This window comes from Lepidochelys olivacea, assembly GCF_965140295.1.
Source record: "Lepidochelys olivacea isolate rLepOli2 genome assembly, chromosome: 7".
NCBI classification, from domain to species: Eukaryota; Metazoa; Chordata; order Testudines; family Cheloniidae; genus Lepidochelys; species Lepidochelys olivacea.
This window is the reverse complement of record NC_140417.1, coordinates 99513410-99533774: the sequence shown is the minus strand read 5'-3', so window position 1 is coordinate 99533774 and position 20365 is coordinate 99513410. Positions and strand designations below refer to the sequence as shown.

Here is a 20365-nt window from a genome sequence, read left to right as displayed (position 1 = left end):
CTTAATGAGCCAGTGCATGAGCCATCCCCCACCCCCTTCTTTTATTAAGAAACAAATATTGCAGGTTTCTAAACATTAAGGGGAAAAAATCTAGTTCCTGGACATTAAATACCTCTAGTGGCAGCATCCTGACACAACAACATAAAAACATGTTGCAACTGCATCCAGTTGTATTTTTTAAAAAAATATATTATGGATCTTGGAAAAGCCTTATGGGACATTCACAAACATTATAAAAATAGGACTGTTCAGGTGATCAATCAATGCCTTATCTCTTCTAGTAGGCCAAAATTAAAAATGGCAAGACAACTTTGTTTTAAAGCAAGAAGGAGAGACAGGCTTGAGTTACTTGGCTGAATGAAAGACACCCTTATATCTTCATCTTCCTCTTATTTAAATGGGGATAATAAACGCTATTCCTAGCCTGCTCTTTCGCAGCAATTATAAAACAAGATGATTTTCTATGGAAAATAAATGCCTCTTCCTGGAACAAATACACTTTGGAACCGACCAAAACCAGCAATCTGTTCATTGCTCAGCCCCAGCATTACGGTTCTCTTTGCAACGCAATCAACGCAATCTCTGCTCTCTCAATCCTCAGCTTTTTACACTCGAACTCCCGCAAACTGTGGAATGCCATTGACCAGCTGTACGGCCCAGACACTTAACAGAACATTAACTCCTAGCACACTGGAGTCTGACCGCAGGGATTGCGGTTCTATACGTTTTCAGACACACAAGTCTGTAAAAACACACAGGGTATGTGGCTTAAGTACGAAGCCACACGTCCGGAATCCGAAATAAATTCCCATGAATAGTTTATGCGGGTTCCCCCTGCCTTTGAAGTCTGACACAGACGGTGCAGACAGTTACTAACGGATGCGCAGAAACCGTGTGGGTCTGCAACAACCAGGGCTGTGCGGGGCAACTTCAGCACCACCGCGCGTTGGACAGCAGGCAGAAGTTCTGTCCTAGGCTTTCTGCCCAGGCAGTCATCACCGCATCCCCTCCCTCTGCGCCCCCCCCCAACCCAGCGCCTCACGAGCGTGGCTTTTTTTACTGACCCTGAAAATGACACGCACGAACTTGCGTGGACCAAGCCGGCTGTGCTATTCTAGCAGCACTTCGGGAGTCCAACACCCCGATCGGGAAAGGGGGGGGGGCACAGGGAGGGGGAAGGGAGGAGCGGGGAACCGCATTCATTACCTGCCCATCCAGAAAAGGATACTGGTGCACGGCAGGGCGCTGATCTGGCGCAGAGGGCACAGAGAGAGGCAGGAAAGACTCGCAGGGGACTTGCCAGCCGGGAAGCCCCTGGAGCAGAGGAGCAGGGTGGGGAGGGTGCGGCGAAGAGAGCAGAAGTGGAGGGGGCACCACCCCGGCCCCACCTATCCTGAAGACCCCAGCCGCACTCGGGACCATCCAAATCCAGGGAGGAGGTGGGGGCTCTGCATTCATCTGCCAGAGGAGAGGCTGCTGCCGCTTGGCTCTCGGAACCGGGAGCATTCTACATGGTACGGTACCGTCCCTCCGCTCGCAGGGCTCGCCGCCGGGACGCGCAGGGGCAGGCAGCCGCGGGAGCGGGACCGGGACAGCTCCGCCGAGGGGGCGATGCCCCTCCGTGCCCCCGCTAGCTCTGGCGGCTGGAGCAGCGGCGGCAACACCAGAACCGAGCGCAACTCCGCTCCATTCAGCGGGGCGGCTGCTGCCAGGCTCCGCCCACTGCCCAGTCCTCCCTCCCCTTCTGCTGATGCATAGCGCGCCAGGAGACACCTACGGGGGCGGGGGGCGCAGCTGGCCGGTCTCCGGCAACGTCCCCTCCAACTCCTTCCCGCTCTGCGTGCGGACGGCAGGACAGCCCAGGGCAGCCTCTCAGTCCGCGGGCTGGGGGGGGGGGGAGGTGGGAGAAAAAGAAGGAGGGGGGAGATGTGTAAAGGAGGGGAGCTGGGCTAACGGGGGGGGGATCACCGAGGGCCGCTGCCTCAGAGGGGTGCAGGGAAAGCCTGGAGCCCGCCCCTCTGCCTTGGGAGGCAGCAGGGGGAGAGGGGGCTGGCGGGGACGCCCTGTCCCAGCTCTAATAGAAGCGCCCCCCCCCACACACACACCCGGATAACCCGGCTGAAGGTGCCCCTAGGGGACACCGCTGGGCACTCGGTCCTTTCCACCGTCAGCTCCCCAGAGAAGGGGACGCGAGCGGGGCGGGGCCCTGCTCCCAGGAGAACACCGCTCCCAGGCACTGAGCAAAGGGGCTTTCCACCCTGCCCACCAGGAACCCCCTGGCTGATCACCGCCCCAGGAACCGGGTGACAGGTAAAGCTGGTGGAAAGTCAGAATTTCCCTTTCACAGAAATAGCGACGTGTTTTCATTTCATTCCAGGGAAAGAAAAACAACAAAAGTTAAAACATCAACGTAAGTTCAAGATTTCCTGCTGGGGTGATCATAAAAATTGTTGGGGGGGTCAACGGCAGTGTTTTGTTTCGCCAAAATTGAAATGTTTTGTTCTGATTTTGACTTTACATGTTATATTACATAATGTTTAAGAAAATTTGACCGAAGTCATTTCAGAACTTGAAAAATGCCACCCTGAAATGAAACATTTTGCCCTTATAAAAAAAATTTAAAAATTGCCAAATTGCCAATAAATGGTTTGATGAAACAGCATTTCCCTATGGGAAAACAAAACAGACAAAACAAAACCTTCTACTGGAAAATTTCTAGCTAGCTCTAGTTATAGGTAGTCTGGGTTTGATGCAGAGATTTTCTCTTTTAACACACCTGCTTATAATTTTCTAAGCAAGTGCTAAGTTCCTGGGGGACTGGACATTGCTACAAGTCACTGAACATTTTTACCAACAAGTGGCTGATCTTAAAAACTCTTATCCACAGTTACTGATAGAGGCAATGCACCCAGCGGTTAGGACATTGGATGGGAATTCAGGATTCTTAGGTTTTCGTAGTGGCTCTGCCACTGACCTGCCACAGCCACTTCATCTCTTTACGCATTTTCCCTTCTATCCTGTGTCTGTCTATTTAGACTACTAACTGTTTGAGACAGGGACTGTCTCGTACTTTGTTTGTATAGCACCATGAACAATAGGACAATATTAAACCATAATACAAATCAAATAAAAAAGACACAGCAAACAGGCCAAGAACTAAGTTTTCACTAGAATGTACAGTGCCTTTGAAGAAATTCAGGAAAAGATTACAATAGAAAGCAAAGATACCCTGGCCCCTAGAGTGTGTCCAAGTTTGGGCTGAGGTACTTTAGATACTGCTGTAGAGAAGGCGCCTGTGTGAGGACAAGTCTTCAGTATCCTAGAGAGGCCCACCTCTTCTAACAAAATGAACAACGGGAAATTGCTCCTTCCTATCAAAAACATGCAGGAGAGAGCTTAGGGCTGGCGAACATTCCTTCAGATCCACCAGTCAAGGCGACTGAATCTCCCTGCTCCCCTCTCCCTCCATTATCTCTCTTGCAGAAGATATTTAGTTCCCAGAACCCACGTCCATCAGGGAATTTGTCAAAGGCACAGGACCATCTACACAATAGCCCAGAGTCATGGCAGCTCCAGAGCACCTCTGCCTTCCACCTTACCCCTACCTCTTCTGGCCCCTTCTCTGCACAAAAGTGAATGCAGCCTCATGCTATATTAATGTTTTCATAATTTTTTTTAACTGATGGGAGAATAATCCACCTCCAACTTCCCTTGCTCCCCTAGCCTCAACCTTCAGAAGTGCAATGCAGATGGAGAAGGATGCTGTAAAGGCAATTTAAACCCCATGGGAAGATCTGAACACAGAAGGTTCTCTCCATACATAGATGGGGGAGTGTAGTCCAACAGCCAAATAATGTATATAGTCCCATAAAAGTCAGGAGCTTCATTTAAAAAAACCCAACAACCACCACCCAGAAGCATTCCAAACTCTCAGCCTCTCAGCCATGTTCTCTTATATGGGTCTATTTTCTGATCTTTAGTACATATATCATGCCCCATGAACATTATTTTCTTCTTCATACAAGTGAGCAGCTCCCACTATAGACAAATGTATCAAGAGTTTAACTGTTAAAGAAATGCACTTTCAGCAGCACGTTTGGTGCACCGCCGACCTCTATTGGCACTATCAGTTAAAAACACATAAGTGCACTCCCACTATTCCTAAAACAAAATAATATCCATGGCCACTAGTTATTCAGACTTATCTGCTATGTTTTTCCAAAGGATAAAGGAGGGCTTCTACATTATGCTGCTAACAACATTATTTGTTGCATATTTTTAAAATTAGACCTTCAAGATAAACACATGAAAACGTCAGATATTCTGTGGTCACATTTAAAGCTTTGATGATAATTTAAAGGGAGTGGTGGAGGGTTGACAAATTTTAGTGTGTTGATTTAATCAGGGGTTAAGAAAGAGGGGGTGTGAAAGTGTGTGTAGGGGGAAACCAGAGTTCCTATTCCCCTGCTAAAAGCAGAGAGGAGCATTTTCGCTCTCTCTAACTCTCTCTCCTCCTTGGCTTGGGCAAGCACCCCTCCTCCACAGCACCTCTTCCTCTCTGGTGGGTGCAGTGAAAGCTCCCCTCCTGTTTCCATCTACTTTAACTACTAGACTTTTTGCTGCTCAGTCATTTAAGTTAACTGACTGCTTTTTCCCTGCAAGGCATACGCACATAATAAGGGTCAGGAAATAACATATAGATAAGAGAACATTTAAATATTTTAGTGCCAGAGTTATTTTGTTGTACACACACCACTCCACATTTTATATTAACACCCCACACTGAGCCCAGAACCAGAAAAAGCAGTAGACCTAAGAGGTCTGAATCCAGCATTTCAGTCTTTTTCACTCACAAGGTGTTCAGTATTACAGTGAAATAGCAGGTGAAGAGCTTGGTTAGTAGTAAATGTTGTAAAATAGCTGTGATTTGGGGGGGGCAGACATTGTCTGTGCATATTCTGTTTTTTTAAGAGGCACTCTCTTCCTCTTTGCACCTTTTGGGTTAGTGTAAGATAATTATAAGGTTCTCAAGGTTTCAAGTGATCTTTAATAAAAAAATAAGTAAATAGAGTTGTGGATAGCACAAGTTATTTTCTCCCATAAACAGCAAAAGTTGAAAAGAACCATAGTTCTCTTTGAACATATTTCTCTCTTATGCTCAGGGGAGAGGTTGTTTCTTCTGAGGATTTTTTTCTATTTGAAAAGGATGCTGTTCAACTCCTAATTGTGGGTATTTGGTTTTTATCTCACAGATCAACATTTTTTCTTAAAAATAATCACTAGGGAGTCCAAGATTATCTATAGAAAAACCAGATACTAATCGTCAAAAACAGTTTTATTATTCAGATGGCTAGAGATCACCTACAAATAAACCAAAATCATAAGGCTAGATATTCCATTGCAGCCAGAATATTTCAGTATAGTTGGAGGACTGGGGCAAAGATTTTCCCATCTTTGTGCTCTCCTGATTCTAGCAATAGCCAAGCACCAGTCTGATCCTTGATATATCATGAAGTTTCTCTATAGTGTGGCCAGCAACCCATGGGCCAAAGGGCTATTCCATTACCCAATTCCTGGTGTACAGGATGCCTCAACCATACCCCTTTTTTTCTGGGAATACTCCTTATGCCTGGAGTGATGGAGGAAACAGTTGTATAGAACTGAACCAGCTCTGCCCCTCCAAAGGATTATCCTTACAAAAGAAGAATCCTCAGATAGCCAGGTCAAATGATAGCTAGAATGAACACAGCAAGGAATCTAGTCGGTAGTCCTGGTTGAAACAAAAACTCTTTCCTTGTACCATTAATGTTCATGGGAGTGTCAAAGAGCATACCTGCTCTGCAATACCCCTTGCTAGCCTGCATGGCTCTACTGAGGCCTGCCTTAGTTTGCTAATTCACACCTTGAAAGGTCCACAGAGTCCGGATTTTCAAAACATTCCTCTTTCTGGGGTCCAGTTTACTAAGGCTTCCCCCAAAGTCTTTCAAAAAATGCTCAGACTTACAACATTTTCATCCCAGTTTCAGCTAGGACTTTCCTCCCTGCAAATCTGTCTTCTCTTTAAGGGTTCGTTTCTCTCACCTCACTCCCAAGATGAGCACAGCTCCTCTTCTCCAAAGGTCTGTTTTGGCCTCAGAATTCAAACAAATAAATGATTGTTTGCTTCTGTACAGAGTTAGGTAAAGCCATTCCTCTGCAAGTCTGTGTCATTGTTCTCCACCAGACTACAGCTTAGCCTTCTCCACAAATCTTCCATGCTATCTTCTCCCTGCAAACTCATAGCCATGCAGGAGCTTTCTTTCTCCCTGCAGTGTCTGTAGGCCTCTACCAACACCAACTTGCAGCAATCTCCACTTAACTAGTGCATTCCCTTAAACCTAGCTGATCAACTTAATCAGTCCAGGTAAATTGGACCATGCGCCTTTGTAAAGAGGCCAGTAACCATGTGACAGAGAGGTACAGTTAAGGCCCTGTGCCATCAAGCTGAAATTGTGTATCCATATGTATTTTGCCTTGCTCCTTACTACCTTCTGTGTTCTGTATATGTATTCTCTTTTCTATCTGGGTTGTGGGAGGGAAAATTTAATCAATAAAGATGTGATTCTAAGGCTTATTTCCATAAAAAGAGGGACAGTTGTAGTTAGCATATTGAACTAATGTTACATAAAGTTGTGGGGGATAGAGGTACACGGTATGTCATGCTACATAGTAATTGTTTGTATTTGTCTTCATTCTCCCTCCTCCTGAAAAAAATCCACACCTCACATGTTATTATGGTTTGTCATCTCAGGAAAACTCTTGCAAGATTCTAGTATACACTGTTAAATGCGAGAAATGTGTCTTGTTTTTAATTTGTTACAAATATCAGCATACCCAACCAAACATTTTGCTGATCTTAGACAAGAATGCTTTGTTTAAAACAGATAGGTGAGAAAGCCACTTCTGCTTTTAGCTGATCAGAATAAAGTCTATGATAGTGCATCATTTGGTAGAAGAGACACATTCTATAGCCTACCCTCACACACACAAATATCAGTTGCTTTTTCACTCAGGCTTCCTCCTCTCTAACTAACTAACTAAATCAAATAAAATTGATGTGCCTTTCCTCTCTGTACCTGGGAAAATCTTTGGTTGTTATCCAATCTAATTGTGTAGCAGCTTTATAACATGCCAATATTCAAGAGACTCAGCTTTATGGAAATTTAGTACTGTCATTCTACAGGCTAGGGGAGGATGAGGTAGTTGCAGAAGTGAAAAGCTTGATCACCTTAGAAAATCCTAATTACACTGTTCTCATTCTGCCTTTCTTGATCAATCCATGGAGTGGCAGTGGTGTTGAGTTTGGCTGAAGCAGAGAAAAACAAACACCCCCCTCCCTCCCAGTAACAACTTCCAGATGGCCAGAGGTTACTAGGGAACAATCCCAGCAACAAAATAGGGCTTGACAGGAAAACTCACACCCTACTCTATAAAGCTAATATTCAGAATATTTGGACTGAATTCACCCTTTTGACAAAACTCTGCACCCTGAACTGAATGAAGCCAGCATAGTGGTGGAGTGCCATGCATAACCAAAAGAAAGATCTGAGTATAATTTCCACATCTTGGCATCATGCCGCATACATGAGTTCCCTTCCTTAGGGTATGGTAACCCACTGGTCATTGCAGTAGTAATCCTTCTCAACTATTCTAACAACATTAACTATCTTCAAAAAGATCTCTGTCCAGTACTTCATGCTAGAGGAAATTCACAACGATGCTGCTAGTTGGTCTGTTATTAAGATGGAAGGTTAGTAAGGAGGCCTGGGGCCTGTGGAGGTTACACAATGTTGTGTGTTGCAGCCACACTCCCAATACACCCCTTTTGCCCCCGGTAGGTTTCCATTCTAGAACTAGTGAAAGGGTCAGTGGGAGGCAGCCTTACATATGTCCTCTATGGTACCTGCACCTTTGCACTGTTCAAAAAGACTAGATCAGCATAAATGGGGTTGTAGTGGGAATGAGGCTCTCATCTGATGTTTTTGATACACGGAAGAGTGCAAGTCTGAGCAGGTTTTCCTCTTATTATGCAGAATCATGCTCTTCCGCCTTCCACAGCAGTGTAGGAATAATGAATCCCATTGTAGGAGGCGTTATTTCTTTCCCCAAAAGAGGTGTCAGAATGTTCAGCCAAATAAACAACTCAACTGACTTAATGTTATTTTGTGCTTTCTAACAACAACATAGTAATTGCAACAATTGACTATTAGGCTTGGTCTATGCTACAAAGTTAGGTCAGTGTGAATTGCCTTCTGTTGACCAATTTTTGCATCTATCTACACTCTAATTTGTATCCCATTGACAAAAGCACCCTGTAATGGTGCTGCAGTAAAACCACCACCTCAACTGGTGTTGAGCAATGGCTAATATACCATGGTCAATGCAGTATGAATGTAAACACTGCGTGACCTATGTTGACCCTAACAGTCCTCCAGCAGCTATCCCATAACACCCGATACAGATCGCTCTTGTCTCAATTGTGAACTCCATTGCACAGGAGTCTTGGAAACTGGAAACCCACCAACATTAAAACACCCTGCATATTTTTGAAATGCCTTTCCCTGACTTCCCATCTTGGTGAGCACAAAGAGCAGCTCGCCCTTGTTGTGTGCAGCTACCCAACAGACCATGCTGGTTACACATTCCAGCACACTCCAGCCTGGAGTAGACAGGAGGTATTGGATCTTCTGGGCCTATGGGAAGAAGAGAGTGTGCAGGTACAGCTATGGAGCAGTCATAGAATTGTGGCCTTCTATGAAAGGATTGCACGGGGGATGCAGGTGAAAAGGTACAATGGGGATCAGCAGCAGTGCTGTATAAATGTGAAGGAATTGCAACAAGGCATACCAGAAGGCCAGGAAGGCCAACAGTCAATCTGGTGCTGAGCTGCAGTCTATGATGAGTCGCATGCCATACCTGGTGGAGGCCCTGCCCGCACTGCGCAGACCACCTTGGATACCTCAATGGAGCCCAAGACATAGATCTCTGCCATGAACTCCAAGGAGCAAGAGGAGGGACACATGGTGGGGGTTCTGGCTATGCCTTGAGCCAGAATCTGTTTGAGACTCTGCAGTATAGCTAAGCATAGATGAGCCCATTTCAAGGAAATAAACCTCAGGTAAGCATGTGCATGCATTTTGCCTTACAATATTCAAATGTAAAGATGGTGCCTGCCCATCCCAAGTTACCAAAGACATATCTATTAATTTTTGTTGTTTTACTTGTATGAGAATAGGTAGTGGTACAACAAACAGAGGTAGAACTATTATCTGGTTTTAATTCCCTGTAGGATTAAACGGAGGTTCTAGAGCAGCTTATTTATGTACAGAGGGATATCCCTTGTATCCTCCTTAGAGATCTCAATGAAACTTTAATGGATATACTCTGCACATATGTTCAGCAAGGTTCTGCAAGCCAGTGCTGCACTGGACCACAAACCAAGAGTGTGGCAGGCCAACACTGGAGGGGCACGGAGAGGTATAGAGGGGACAGGAGAATATGGAGAAAGATCCAATAATCCCATCAAGAAAGGGACAGGGAGATGCTCCAGGACATAATGTGGCTTGTCAGGCAGCAAACACAAATGATACAAACTCCAATTGCCCTACAGGTCCAACAATCAAGGACTTGCCACCATTTTCAGTCCCTGGAAAGCTCCATGGTGACAGCTCCCTACATCCCTCAACAGTCTATTTGGCACTATGAGTTGAATCCCTACCCCCTACTACTGCACACTGGGGGACAGTAAGGACAGCCACAGCTTCACATACACTGATCTATGAGAGTCATGGTTGAGGTATGTGTAGCCAAAATGGACTGCAATTCTGCACTGAAATGGACAGAGCTGTTTGCTGCCTTTCTAAATTTAAAGTTCCATTCAATTTATTTGTGGCTGAAGTTTGTACTGTATTGTCCATATTTATTTGCACATCATTTTTTCCCAATGCTTTTGTCAGCCACTAAATATTTATTTTAAAAAAAATAAACTTCATCTGCATTAGTTCACCACACATACTATGGAACATATAGCACTACTCAACACACCCTATACTTGTAAGTGTACATCACCACAGACTTCATAGATTCAAGAAAATACCCAGTCGTATGTGTAAATATACAGCAAGCACCACATAATCCATAGCTTCAGTGGAAGACAGTATACTAGCTATATATGTGCAGTAAAACACAATAATTCATAGGCTCATTATAAGACACAACATTATAGGTATACATGTACACCAAGCACTGCACAATTCCTAACAGCCCACAAACCATCAGGGCCACAGTGCAGTCAAGCACAGTGCATTAATGTGGCTGACTGTTAAAGTGCTCTTTGAAAGCCACATGCATAGCTCCATGTTGTGCTCTTGTAATGGCCCTTGCATCTAGCTGTTCAAACTCAGCAGAAAGCTGTTCCACTTCTGCCCTCCACCCTGGTGGTAACTTGTTCCCTTTCGCCTCACTTATATTACGCAGCACACAACTAACCATTGGAATACTTTTCTTAGAGAGGTCTAATTTGTGAATAAATATCTATCAAAAGCACATTCAGTTGTCACTCCGTACCTGCAGAGCCAGTAGTTCAATCTTTCCTTGGTGCTGTCAAGATGGCCATTGTATAACTTCAGGAGCCAAGTGACCAAAGAGTAGGCTGGGTCCCCCAAAGTTCTACTAGCCTTTCAAACATCGCCAATGATAATCTGCTGGTTGGGAAAGAATGTTCCTGCCTAGAGCTTTCTTAACAGTTCAGTGTTCTTAAAGAGGCAACTATCATGCATCTTCCCTGACCAGCCAACGCAGATATCAATGAAGCATCCCCGATGATCCACCTTGGTTTGCATAACCATGAAAAAGATGTACTCTGTGGCAAGGTGGGCTGGTGCCAATATTGGGAATGTGTGCCATCTATCACCCCGCTGCATTTCAGCGGCCACATTGCTTCAAATCCATCCATTATGTCCTCTATGTTGCCAAGAGTCACAGTCACGCATACCAAGACATGATTTATGGCCCTACACATTTGCATGACAATGGCCCCCACTATTTTCCAACTCCAAAATGATTTCCCACTGACTGATAACAATCTGGCATTGCAAGCTTCCAGAATGTGATCACCACTCATTTCTCAATTGTAAGCACGGCTCTGTCCATGCTATGAAGGCAAACTCAGGACACAGATCCAGGAATATGTCCTTTCTCATCTTAAAGTTCTTCAGCCACTGCTCATCATCCCAATCCTACGTTACGATGTAATCCCACAAGTCAGTGCTTGTTTCTCAGGCCTCAAAGTGGTGCTTCATTGTCTGAAGCTGCTGTGTATGCCACCAACAACTTTTAACTCTTTTTCACTATATCCTTCAGCAATCTGTCCTCAAAGAAATCATCATGTATCCCACTGTTGCAGTTCTTCTCATGGCTCCGATGATGCTAGATAAATATGTGTCCTGTATTTGCAATATGCATGAGAATAGTGCAGAGCTGTATGGGTTCCATACTTCTGTCAGAGATGTTGACACAAACAAAGCTGTGTGGGTTTGTGGGACCTTAAAAACAGGTGTAAAATTAAGAGGATAGGGATGACATTGTGGGATGGAGAAAGCTGCATGATAGGAACTTGACTCCAAGCTCCCGGAGTTCCCTGCGTGATGCATTTCTACCGCACAATACATTGGCATAATGTCTTCTGGGAAGTTTTCACCGATGGCTGCATGTGACACGCTGGGATACCTACCCATACTGTGCATTGCCACAAAATTTCCTGAAGAGTACGTCAAGTGGTGATGCAAGCAGCGAAGTATGCACACACAAGTGATATACTAACTGTGGCAGCTATATGCTGATGTAACTTGTGTCAACCAAAGTTTATAGTGTAGACAGGGTTTGAGTCTATCTGCTGTAATACAATCATTTGTTTCCAACAGCAGTAAATATCAGATAGCTCAGAAATGTATCAAATAAACCCACACTACATCTAATTGTGCAATACTATACCATAAAGGATTATTTGTTTGATTCCAGCGAGTGATCAACTTATGGCCTGTACCATGAAGATTGATTGCCTTTATACTTTTTATTCTAGCTAGCATAACAACAGATGCTATTTTTATCCCTATATACATCTAAAATAGACACTTGACAAATCTCTCTCTTTTTTTTTTAAATAGTGGACATCAAATAGTGTTTGATTTATAACCAAATAGAGGGACTAGACCCAGAAATATCAGAAATGTTATGTACTGCACATTTTCTATGAAACACCTTCTCGTGTACAAGGATATCAATAAAGGGAATGGGGCAGCAAAGAATGAGAGAAGCTGGTGCCCAGAGACAGTGGGAGAAAATATCTGTCAGTGACTGGGATGTGGCTGGTTGTACCCAGTGGTTAGAGCAGGACTCAGGGCCAGTGGTTAAAGCCAGGAGTCAGAGCACAGGGTCAGAGCTGAAGACAGAGGCCAAAGCCCAGGGGCAGAGCCAAAGTGAGAAATCAGGAATCAGAGCTGAGGGTCAGAACCAGGGTTTCTGGAGTGAGGCAAGGCAGAAGCACATTTGGGATGAAGGCAGAAGCAGGATTGAGTCCAAGGCTGGAACAAGGCAGGAGCAGAAGCTAATGTAGCTGTGGGCAAATGCTTTGAGTGGCCAATGAACTGCTGCTACTGGACATAATAGCTGCTCTGTTGACTCTTGCAACCTATCAAGCGGAGTAGCCAATCAGGCAGCCTACTGCAGGCCTGTGGCCCAGAGACTGGCTCTGCTGCAGGCCCTGATTCCTGACAATGTCAAGGAGCTACAGCCAGACTTGTCTGGCCAAAATCTTTACATTGCAGAAGACATGCTGCTCTCAGAAACTAGCCACATATTCCATTAAAGAGAATGGAGAGGGAAGCTGAGAATCTTACCAGAAATGGCACGTAGTTTTTGCACATGGGAGTGACTATAGTTGTTTCAAGTGTAAATGTAAGTCTCTTTCACACACACAGTTCAGTGTACAATATGTATTTTACTTTTTCCTTGAGGAATCAGTGACTCCAGATACGTGGGGCTTAATCCTGTCCATACTTGCTGGGGTTGTGCTGTAATGTAAATGGCATAGCGGTGGCTATGCAGTACTTACTGAAGCCATTTTGCTAGCACAGGAAAAGATGATTTAGAATGACTGAATAATGTGTTGGGGGACACATTATTACTACTTTAAAAGGAGCTCAGTGCACACCCAACTGGCACATGTTCTGGGGCTGGGACCTGATCATGCTTTCTAATCACCAGATTGTATCCCCTTGTGAAGCAGTCAGTCATGCTAATTTTAGAGTTTACAATCTAAACAAGTGCCATACAAAGGGTGGAGTGAGAGATATACAGTAAATTACATATGTTTATTTACATTTACATTTTTCCTTGATAAATATAAAGTGTGAACTATCCATTTCCTCTACAACTATTATTAACCAGTTGCTTTCTTAGGCACACTGTGGCAGAGGTGGCTTTGAGGAGGGAAGAGATATTGATCACGAGATTCAAGAGATTTGAAGAGATATTGATCACATAGATTAGTTCAAAGAAAGCATTTCTTGTGTGGAAGAAGGCACAGAGATGTTTCTTTGAGAAGCTGAAGGGCACAGCTGGCTGTCCAGGGGATGAGGGTGCAAAGACTATAGCAGACAGGTAGGGAGTAGTAGAATTGTGAACAGCATTGAATGAGTAGAGAGATGATGATGGCATGGGCAGGAGTTTGGGTTGCCTGGGCAGAAAGACAAGGATGGAACATAGAAATGTTATAGAGGAAGAACTAGCACAAGAACTAGGAGACCCACATAAAGGAAGCCCTGATCCAAAAGAATGTATCACGTGTAGAAGGGATTGGTGTTGGGTAGCTGAATGCCCTTTTATTCCAATGGTGATAAAATTTCCTGCAAACTGCCAATTCCCACTCATCATCCTGTGGAGAGAGAGCCTGGTGCTGTGAACCTCCTAAGTTCCAAAAAAGGGGAACGTTTGGCGCTGTGAGACTGCAGGATGTCTGGATTAGGGCTTCTCTCATCTACAGGACTGAGTCTCTTCTCCTAAAGTCTGCAAGCAGGTGAGGAACATACATTTGTTAGAAGTAGGGCTGTCGATTAATCACAGTTAACTCATGCAATTAACTCAAAAAAATTAACTGTGATTAAAAAAATTAATCACGATTAATCACACTGTTAAACAATAGAATACCAATTGAAATTTATTAAATATTTTGGATGTTTTTCTACATTTTCAAATATATTAATTTCTATTACAACACAGAATACAAAGTGTACAGTGCTCACTTTATATTAATATTTGTATTACAAATATTTGCACTGTAAAAGTGATCAACAAAAGAAATAGTATTTTTCAATTCACCTCATACAAGTACTGTATTGCAATCACTTTATCATGAAAGCGCAACTTACAAATGTAGATTTTTTTTGTTACATAACTGCACTCAAAAACAAAACAATGCAAAACTTTAGAGGCTACAAGTCCACTCAGTCCTACTTCTTATTCAGCCAATTGCTAAGACAAACAGGTTTGTTTACATTTACAGTGTTGACTGCTTCTTATTTACAAGTCACCTGAAAGTTGAGAACAGGCATTCGCATGGCACTTTTGTCACTGGCATTGCAAGGTATTTCCGTGCCAGATATGCTGAACGTTCATATGCCCCTTCATGTTTCGGCCACCATTCCAGAGGACATGCTTCCATGCTGATGATGCTTATTAAACAAATAAAGCATTAATTAAATTTGTGACTGAACTCCTTGGGAGAGAATTATATGTCTCTTGTTCTGTTTTACTCATATTCTGCTATATATTTCATGTTACAGCAGTCTCGGAAGATGACCCAGCACATGTTCATTTAAGTACACTTTCACAGCAGATTTGACAATATGCAAAGAAGGTACCAATGTGAGATTTCTAAGGATAGATACAGCACTCAATCCAAGGTTTAAGAATCTGAAGTGCGTTCCAAAATCTGAGAGTAATGAGGTGTAGAGAATGCTTTCAGAAGTCTTAAAAGAGCAACATTCTGATGTGGAAACTACAGAACCTGAACTACCAAAAAAGAAAATCAACCTTCTGCTGGAGGCATCTGACTCAGATGATGAAAATTAACATGCGTCGGTCCTCTCTGCTTTGGATCATTATCGAGCAGAACCCATCATCAGCATGGACATGTCTTCTGGAATGGTGGTTGAAGCATGAAGGGACATACGAATGTTTAGCACATCTAGCACATAAATATCTTGCAATGCCGGCTACAACAGTGCCATGTGAACGCCTGTTCTCACTTTCAGGTGAAGTGGGACTGAGTGAACTTGTAGGTTCTAAAGTTTTACATTGTTTTATTTTTGAATGCAGTTATTTTTTTTACATAATTCTACATTTGTAAGTTCAACTTTCATTATAAAGAGATTACACTATAGTACTTGTATTAGGTGAATTGAAATATACTATTTCTTAATTTTTTTATAGTGCAAATATTTGTAATAAAATAAATATAAAGTGAGCACTGTACACTTTGTATTCTGTGTTGTAACTGAAATGAATATATTTGAAAATATAGAAAACATCTAAAATATTTAAATAAATGGAATTCTGTTATTGTTTAACAGTGCAATTACTCACACGATTAATCACAATTAATTTTTTAATCACTTGACAGCCCTAGTTAGAAGGTTTGGGTCAGCAGAACCAGGTGAAAGAACATTCTTCCCCCATCTTGCACAGTGTTCTCCTGTTATTCTCTAGCTGCATTTCAGGGGGGTCCCAAGCAGAGACAATTCCAAACCCTCATCTCTGCTGTCTTCTACTGCTCATCTTCTTCCAGGTTGTTGAATGTACGAGCAATAGTAGTCCTGCTAGTAACCCCTTTCAATTACATTTTTTCATACTCATAATTGATTATTTGTTCCCACTTTTTGCTCTCTCCACCTCGCCTCATAGTTATCCAGCTTCCTTCATAGCTTCTTGTGAGGCATTTTATCCATCTGTAATGTGCTGTGTGCTAGACTACTCAATGACAGTTTGGACAGCTGTCCAAGATACTCAGTAAGGCACAAGCAAGGATGATTAATTGACAATTTTTGTATATATTGAAAAGTTTTTTTTAAAAAAATGTATCTCCTTGCCTTTTAACTTAAATCAATTTGCTTTTAGTCATGCAAGTATGAGACCCTAAAAGAGAGAGATTGCTAAAGGAATGTGGATTTATTAAAGTAAAAATGGAGTACTTCCAAGATCATTGATCATTTAGGTGTAAAAACACAGCTTGGCTATTACTGAATTTAATTTTTTTTTTTGGACTTGAATACTGAAGAAAATGGGAGGCAAAGAACTATTAACCATATCTGTTAAGGTGACTACCAAGCCTGCTTCTTACAATCTATATATAAACTAATCATAGTGGAATGAGAAGTCAAATATGCATCATCTGTGTCAAGAATGCTTTTTTTGATTAAATATGCAATCTAGAATAGGGCACCATGCTGTATTGCGTGTAAGAAGTCCTTTTCAGTTGAGTTATTCAAATTAAGGTAGTTGAAGAAAGAAATGGCAAGGGGCACAGAAGGAGAGAGAAAATATTAAATTATTAAAATAAAAACATACATATGTATTAACAGAATATTTTACATATGCATATACAGGATAGCAGATTCCAGTATTAACTGGGGGTGGGGGGAAGTTAATAGGACTCAGAGGCGATAGGACTAAAAGTCTTATTTTCCCTTTCAAAATTAGCAGGGGGGAAGCAGTTCAGCAGTATAATGATGCATCTACAAGACTGTCCTATTAGGAAAGATTTTCTTTTTAAATTGTCAAGTTAAATGAAACAAAACTCAAATGACTCCCTCACCCTCTCGTTCTCTAGTTCCATCCTTCACCTGAGCTATACTCAGCACAGGACCAGAGGGGTGGGGCAAAATTGGTTTAAAGCCATCTTTGAGCTGCCCTAATCCTGGGGGCATAATTTGGAACAGATCTGAGGCTACTCTAATTCATTCCCGCTTGTAACAGTCCCATGGGAGCTGTTATGACACTTGGATACTGCCAGCACTCAAAATATTTTGGCCACACTCTTTTCTGCTCCTATGCTGATGAGAAGTAGATATGGATGGCTACACCCATTGAGGATTCCCCTACACATCTTTATATCCCATAATATAATCAGGGCCAAGATATGTCCCTTCTAGCTCCAGTGTGTCGTATATAAAATCAAATATGACATATTATCTAAATGTGAAGTGTTTAGCTCCCTGTAAAAGCTATGAAAAAATATTTTCAAAACCTTGGAAAAATATTGCAATTATCGTTAAGGATCATAACCCAGAAATTAATGTCCAAAAATAGTAATTTAACATAAAAACATGAAATTATAAATTTTGGCAAATTTAATGAAAAACATTGATCTTCATTGGAACAAATGTTGAGGCTTTTGCTTGACAGTGGAACTGTTTTCCACTCAGAAAGGATCATTTTTCAAAGAAAAAAATATTTCACAATATTTCAGTCTCTTTTTAAATAAATTGGAGCAATCTCCAATTAAAATAAAATGAGCAAACTTCATGTTCTGTGGCTTTTTAATTTTTTATGAGTACTTTGCACAACCCTAATCTTGTTCAACTTAAACTCTTAAATGACTATGCCCTTTTTCTAAAGAGATGATATTTATAGATATTATATTGTAACCTATCTCATGATCTGGGTTGTTGGTAAGTACAGTCTGAGAGACAGGCTGGGGAATGGAAATTGAACAAAGTGCTTGTTTTGGGGTAGAGCTGCTGGTCACCCTGGGTAAGGTAACAGGGGCGGCTCCAGAACAATCAGGAACTTGCTGGAACCAATTAAGGCATGCAGGCCAATTGGGACACCTTGAGCCAATTAAGAAGCTGCTAGAATCAATTAAGACAGGCAGGCTCATCAGGGCACCTGGTTTAAAAAGGACCTCACTTCAGTCAGTGAGGGGTGTGCAAGGAGTTGAGTGTGAGAGGGTGTGTTGCTGGAGGACCGAGGAGTACAAATGCTATCTGGCATCAGGAGGAAGGTCCTGTGATGAGGATAAAGAGGGTGTTGGGAGGAGGCCATGGGGAAGTAGCCCAGAGAGTTGCAGCTGTCACACAGCTGTTACAAGAAACACTGTAGACAGCTGTGATCCACAGGGCCCTGGGCTGGAACCTAGAGTGGAGGGAGGGCCCGGGTTTCCTCCATCCTCCCCAACTCCCTGTTGGATACAGGAGGAGTTGTCCTGGACTGTGTGTCCCACCAGAGGGGAAGGTCCCTGGCCTGTCCCCTGACCCACTAGGTGGATCAGCAGAGACTGTGGGGATTGTTCTCCTTCCTTTTCCCCATGCTGGCCAATGATGAGGTTAGCTGAGTGAACAGCAGGTTTGAGCCACTAGCAAAGGTGGCCAAACTGAGGGCTGCTGTGTATCTCTGAGGTGAGCAAATTGGTCAATAAGTGGAGGACCCACCAAAGCAGAGGAGGAACTTTGTCACAATATGAAATACTTGAAGCAGATTTTTTATTTCCTGCTTTAAAATAACATCAGCTGGGCCCAAGCAGGTGGATTAATGTGCCTGTGGAAAGTCCCAGACCCCTCCCTCTGGGGGCTGAATTGCATAGGTTGAATTGCACAACAGAGTAGATAATTGTCACGGCCATGAGTTGCATAATAAATACTTTGCATTTTAGGGACATCACGCTACAGCACAAGAGGATTGGGGTTTTTTTGGCTCCATATAATGTAGTGGAGTAAGCCTGGGGAGAGTGATTAGGATTTTTTTAAAAGGAATCAAACCAAGTAATTTTGAAATGGAGGTAATCAGAATTACCTGCCTTCATTTTGAGGCTGACTAATGGGCAGGAAGAACCCATGGATGCTTAAATCAAAGATGTTATAAAAATGCAAAGTACTTAGAATTAGGGTAGGACCTTTTTAACCCCTCAAGGAAGTAAAGCTATAATATCAGGAAAACAGCTAAGCTTAAATTTAGCATTTTGAGAAACTTTAATATTTTGAGAATATACTGGTCTGTAGCTAGTCAGGCTCAAACTCTCAATGGGGCTTATACTGGTGCTTTTATGCATAGGGACGTTTTCCTCAAGCATAGTCTCTGGCTGATGCTGAAAACCCACTTGTCCGTGCCTTTGTGTCACAATACACCTCACATCCTGCTTATTCATTAACTTCCCTGGTAGAATAGGATGTAAATTTACACTTTCACTGAAGTTTGTTCAGCTAATTACTATCCACTCCAAACAACTTATGTACAAATTTACAGTATGTTTCTTTTTTAAAAACTACTTTTATAGAGTGACTGAAGCACATAAAATGTCTGTTCTCAAAGCAGCACATTACAAAATGATACAACAAACAACAGATGGTGCCACCTTACATCTACCTCTTCAAACTCAAACTAAAGTGTTGCTTCATGGATAGTCCGATAAACTCCCTGAAAAAGCTCAGCCCTAAACTGTAAGGTATATGTAATTCAGACATTTCCTTATATCTATTAATAGCCTGGCTTATGAATAAGAGGATGAAGAACAGCAGTCAAATTCTGCACATTGCATAGCAATAGTAGATGAATGCAGGGTAGATTACAGTGCAATGTCAGGATCCTGTCACATACACAGCAACTTTCCTATTTACTTTCAGAAGCAAGTGGCAGTAAATACTGGAGGAGCATGAAGTTCTCCTACTCTTGCTGCTGTAAGCCACTACGTTTTAGCAGTTTGTGGAGAAACTTGGAAATTGGAAAATGGCTATTCTTCATATCAATACTTTTAGTCACATGTGAACACCAGTATTTGTGCATGAATAAAAATATTTGCTATTTGTCATTCTCCAGTTTTAAAAGATTCAGTAATCCAATGAGGGCCGAGAAACACCAATGTGTGATGTAGCACATCATAAATAATACACTGTGATTAGTTGAAGAAAACAATTTATATCCTGAAAATTTTGTCCAAACTATGTGCTGAATATTTACAAATAAGTAATATGAAACTAACATTATTTTGTACGCAACATGCAAACAGAAAAGGGCTAAAAAATTCATAAAATAGTTTATCTGCAAACATAATTCAGCCAGCTCTAATCTCGATCTATAAACTGGTCCATAAAAGTGACACGTTAACCATTATTTACATTTTGTATTGTGGAAAGTGTTTTGGGGTGAAAGTCTTTGCTTAAATTCAGACAAAACAGTCCCTAGCACATATTAAACTATTCCTCCAGTTTTGATTTCCAAAAGGTACAGTGTCTGCCTAACCTCAGAAACTAATTATGTAATCCATCAAACCAGCAGG

The 20365-nt window shown here is 42.4% G+C and overlaps 1 protein-coding gene across 4 annotated transcripts in view; it reads right to left on the bottom strand.

Moving 5' to 3' along the window:
* Positions 1-1681, bottom strand: part of TCERG1L (transcription elongation regulator 1 like) — a 258114-nt gene extending 256433 nt beyond the window's left edge. For all 4 annotated transcript variants that reach the window (XM_084635656.1, XM_084635654.1, XM_084635655.1 and 1 more), the window contains exon 1: positions 1207-1681. In XM_084635656.1, the coding sequence (XP_084491782.1) occupies positions 1207-1506 (300 nt within the window). In that variant the 5' untranslated portion in view covers positions 1507-1681. The remainder of the gene's footprint in view (positions 1-1206) is intronic.
* Between the last annotated feature and the right edge of the window lie 18684 nt (positions 1682-20365).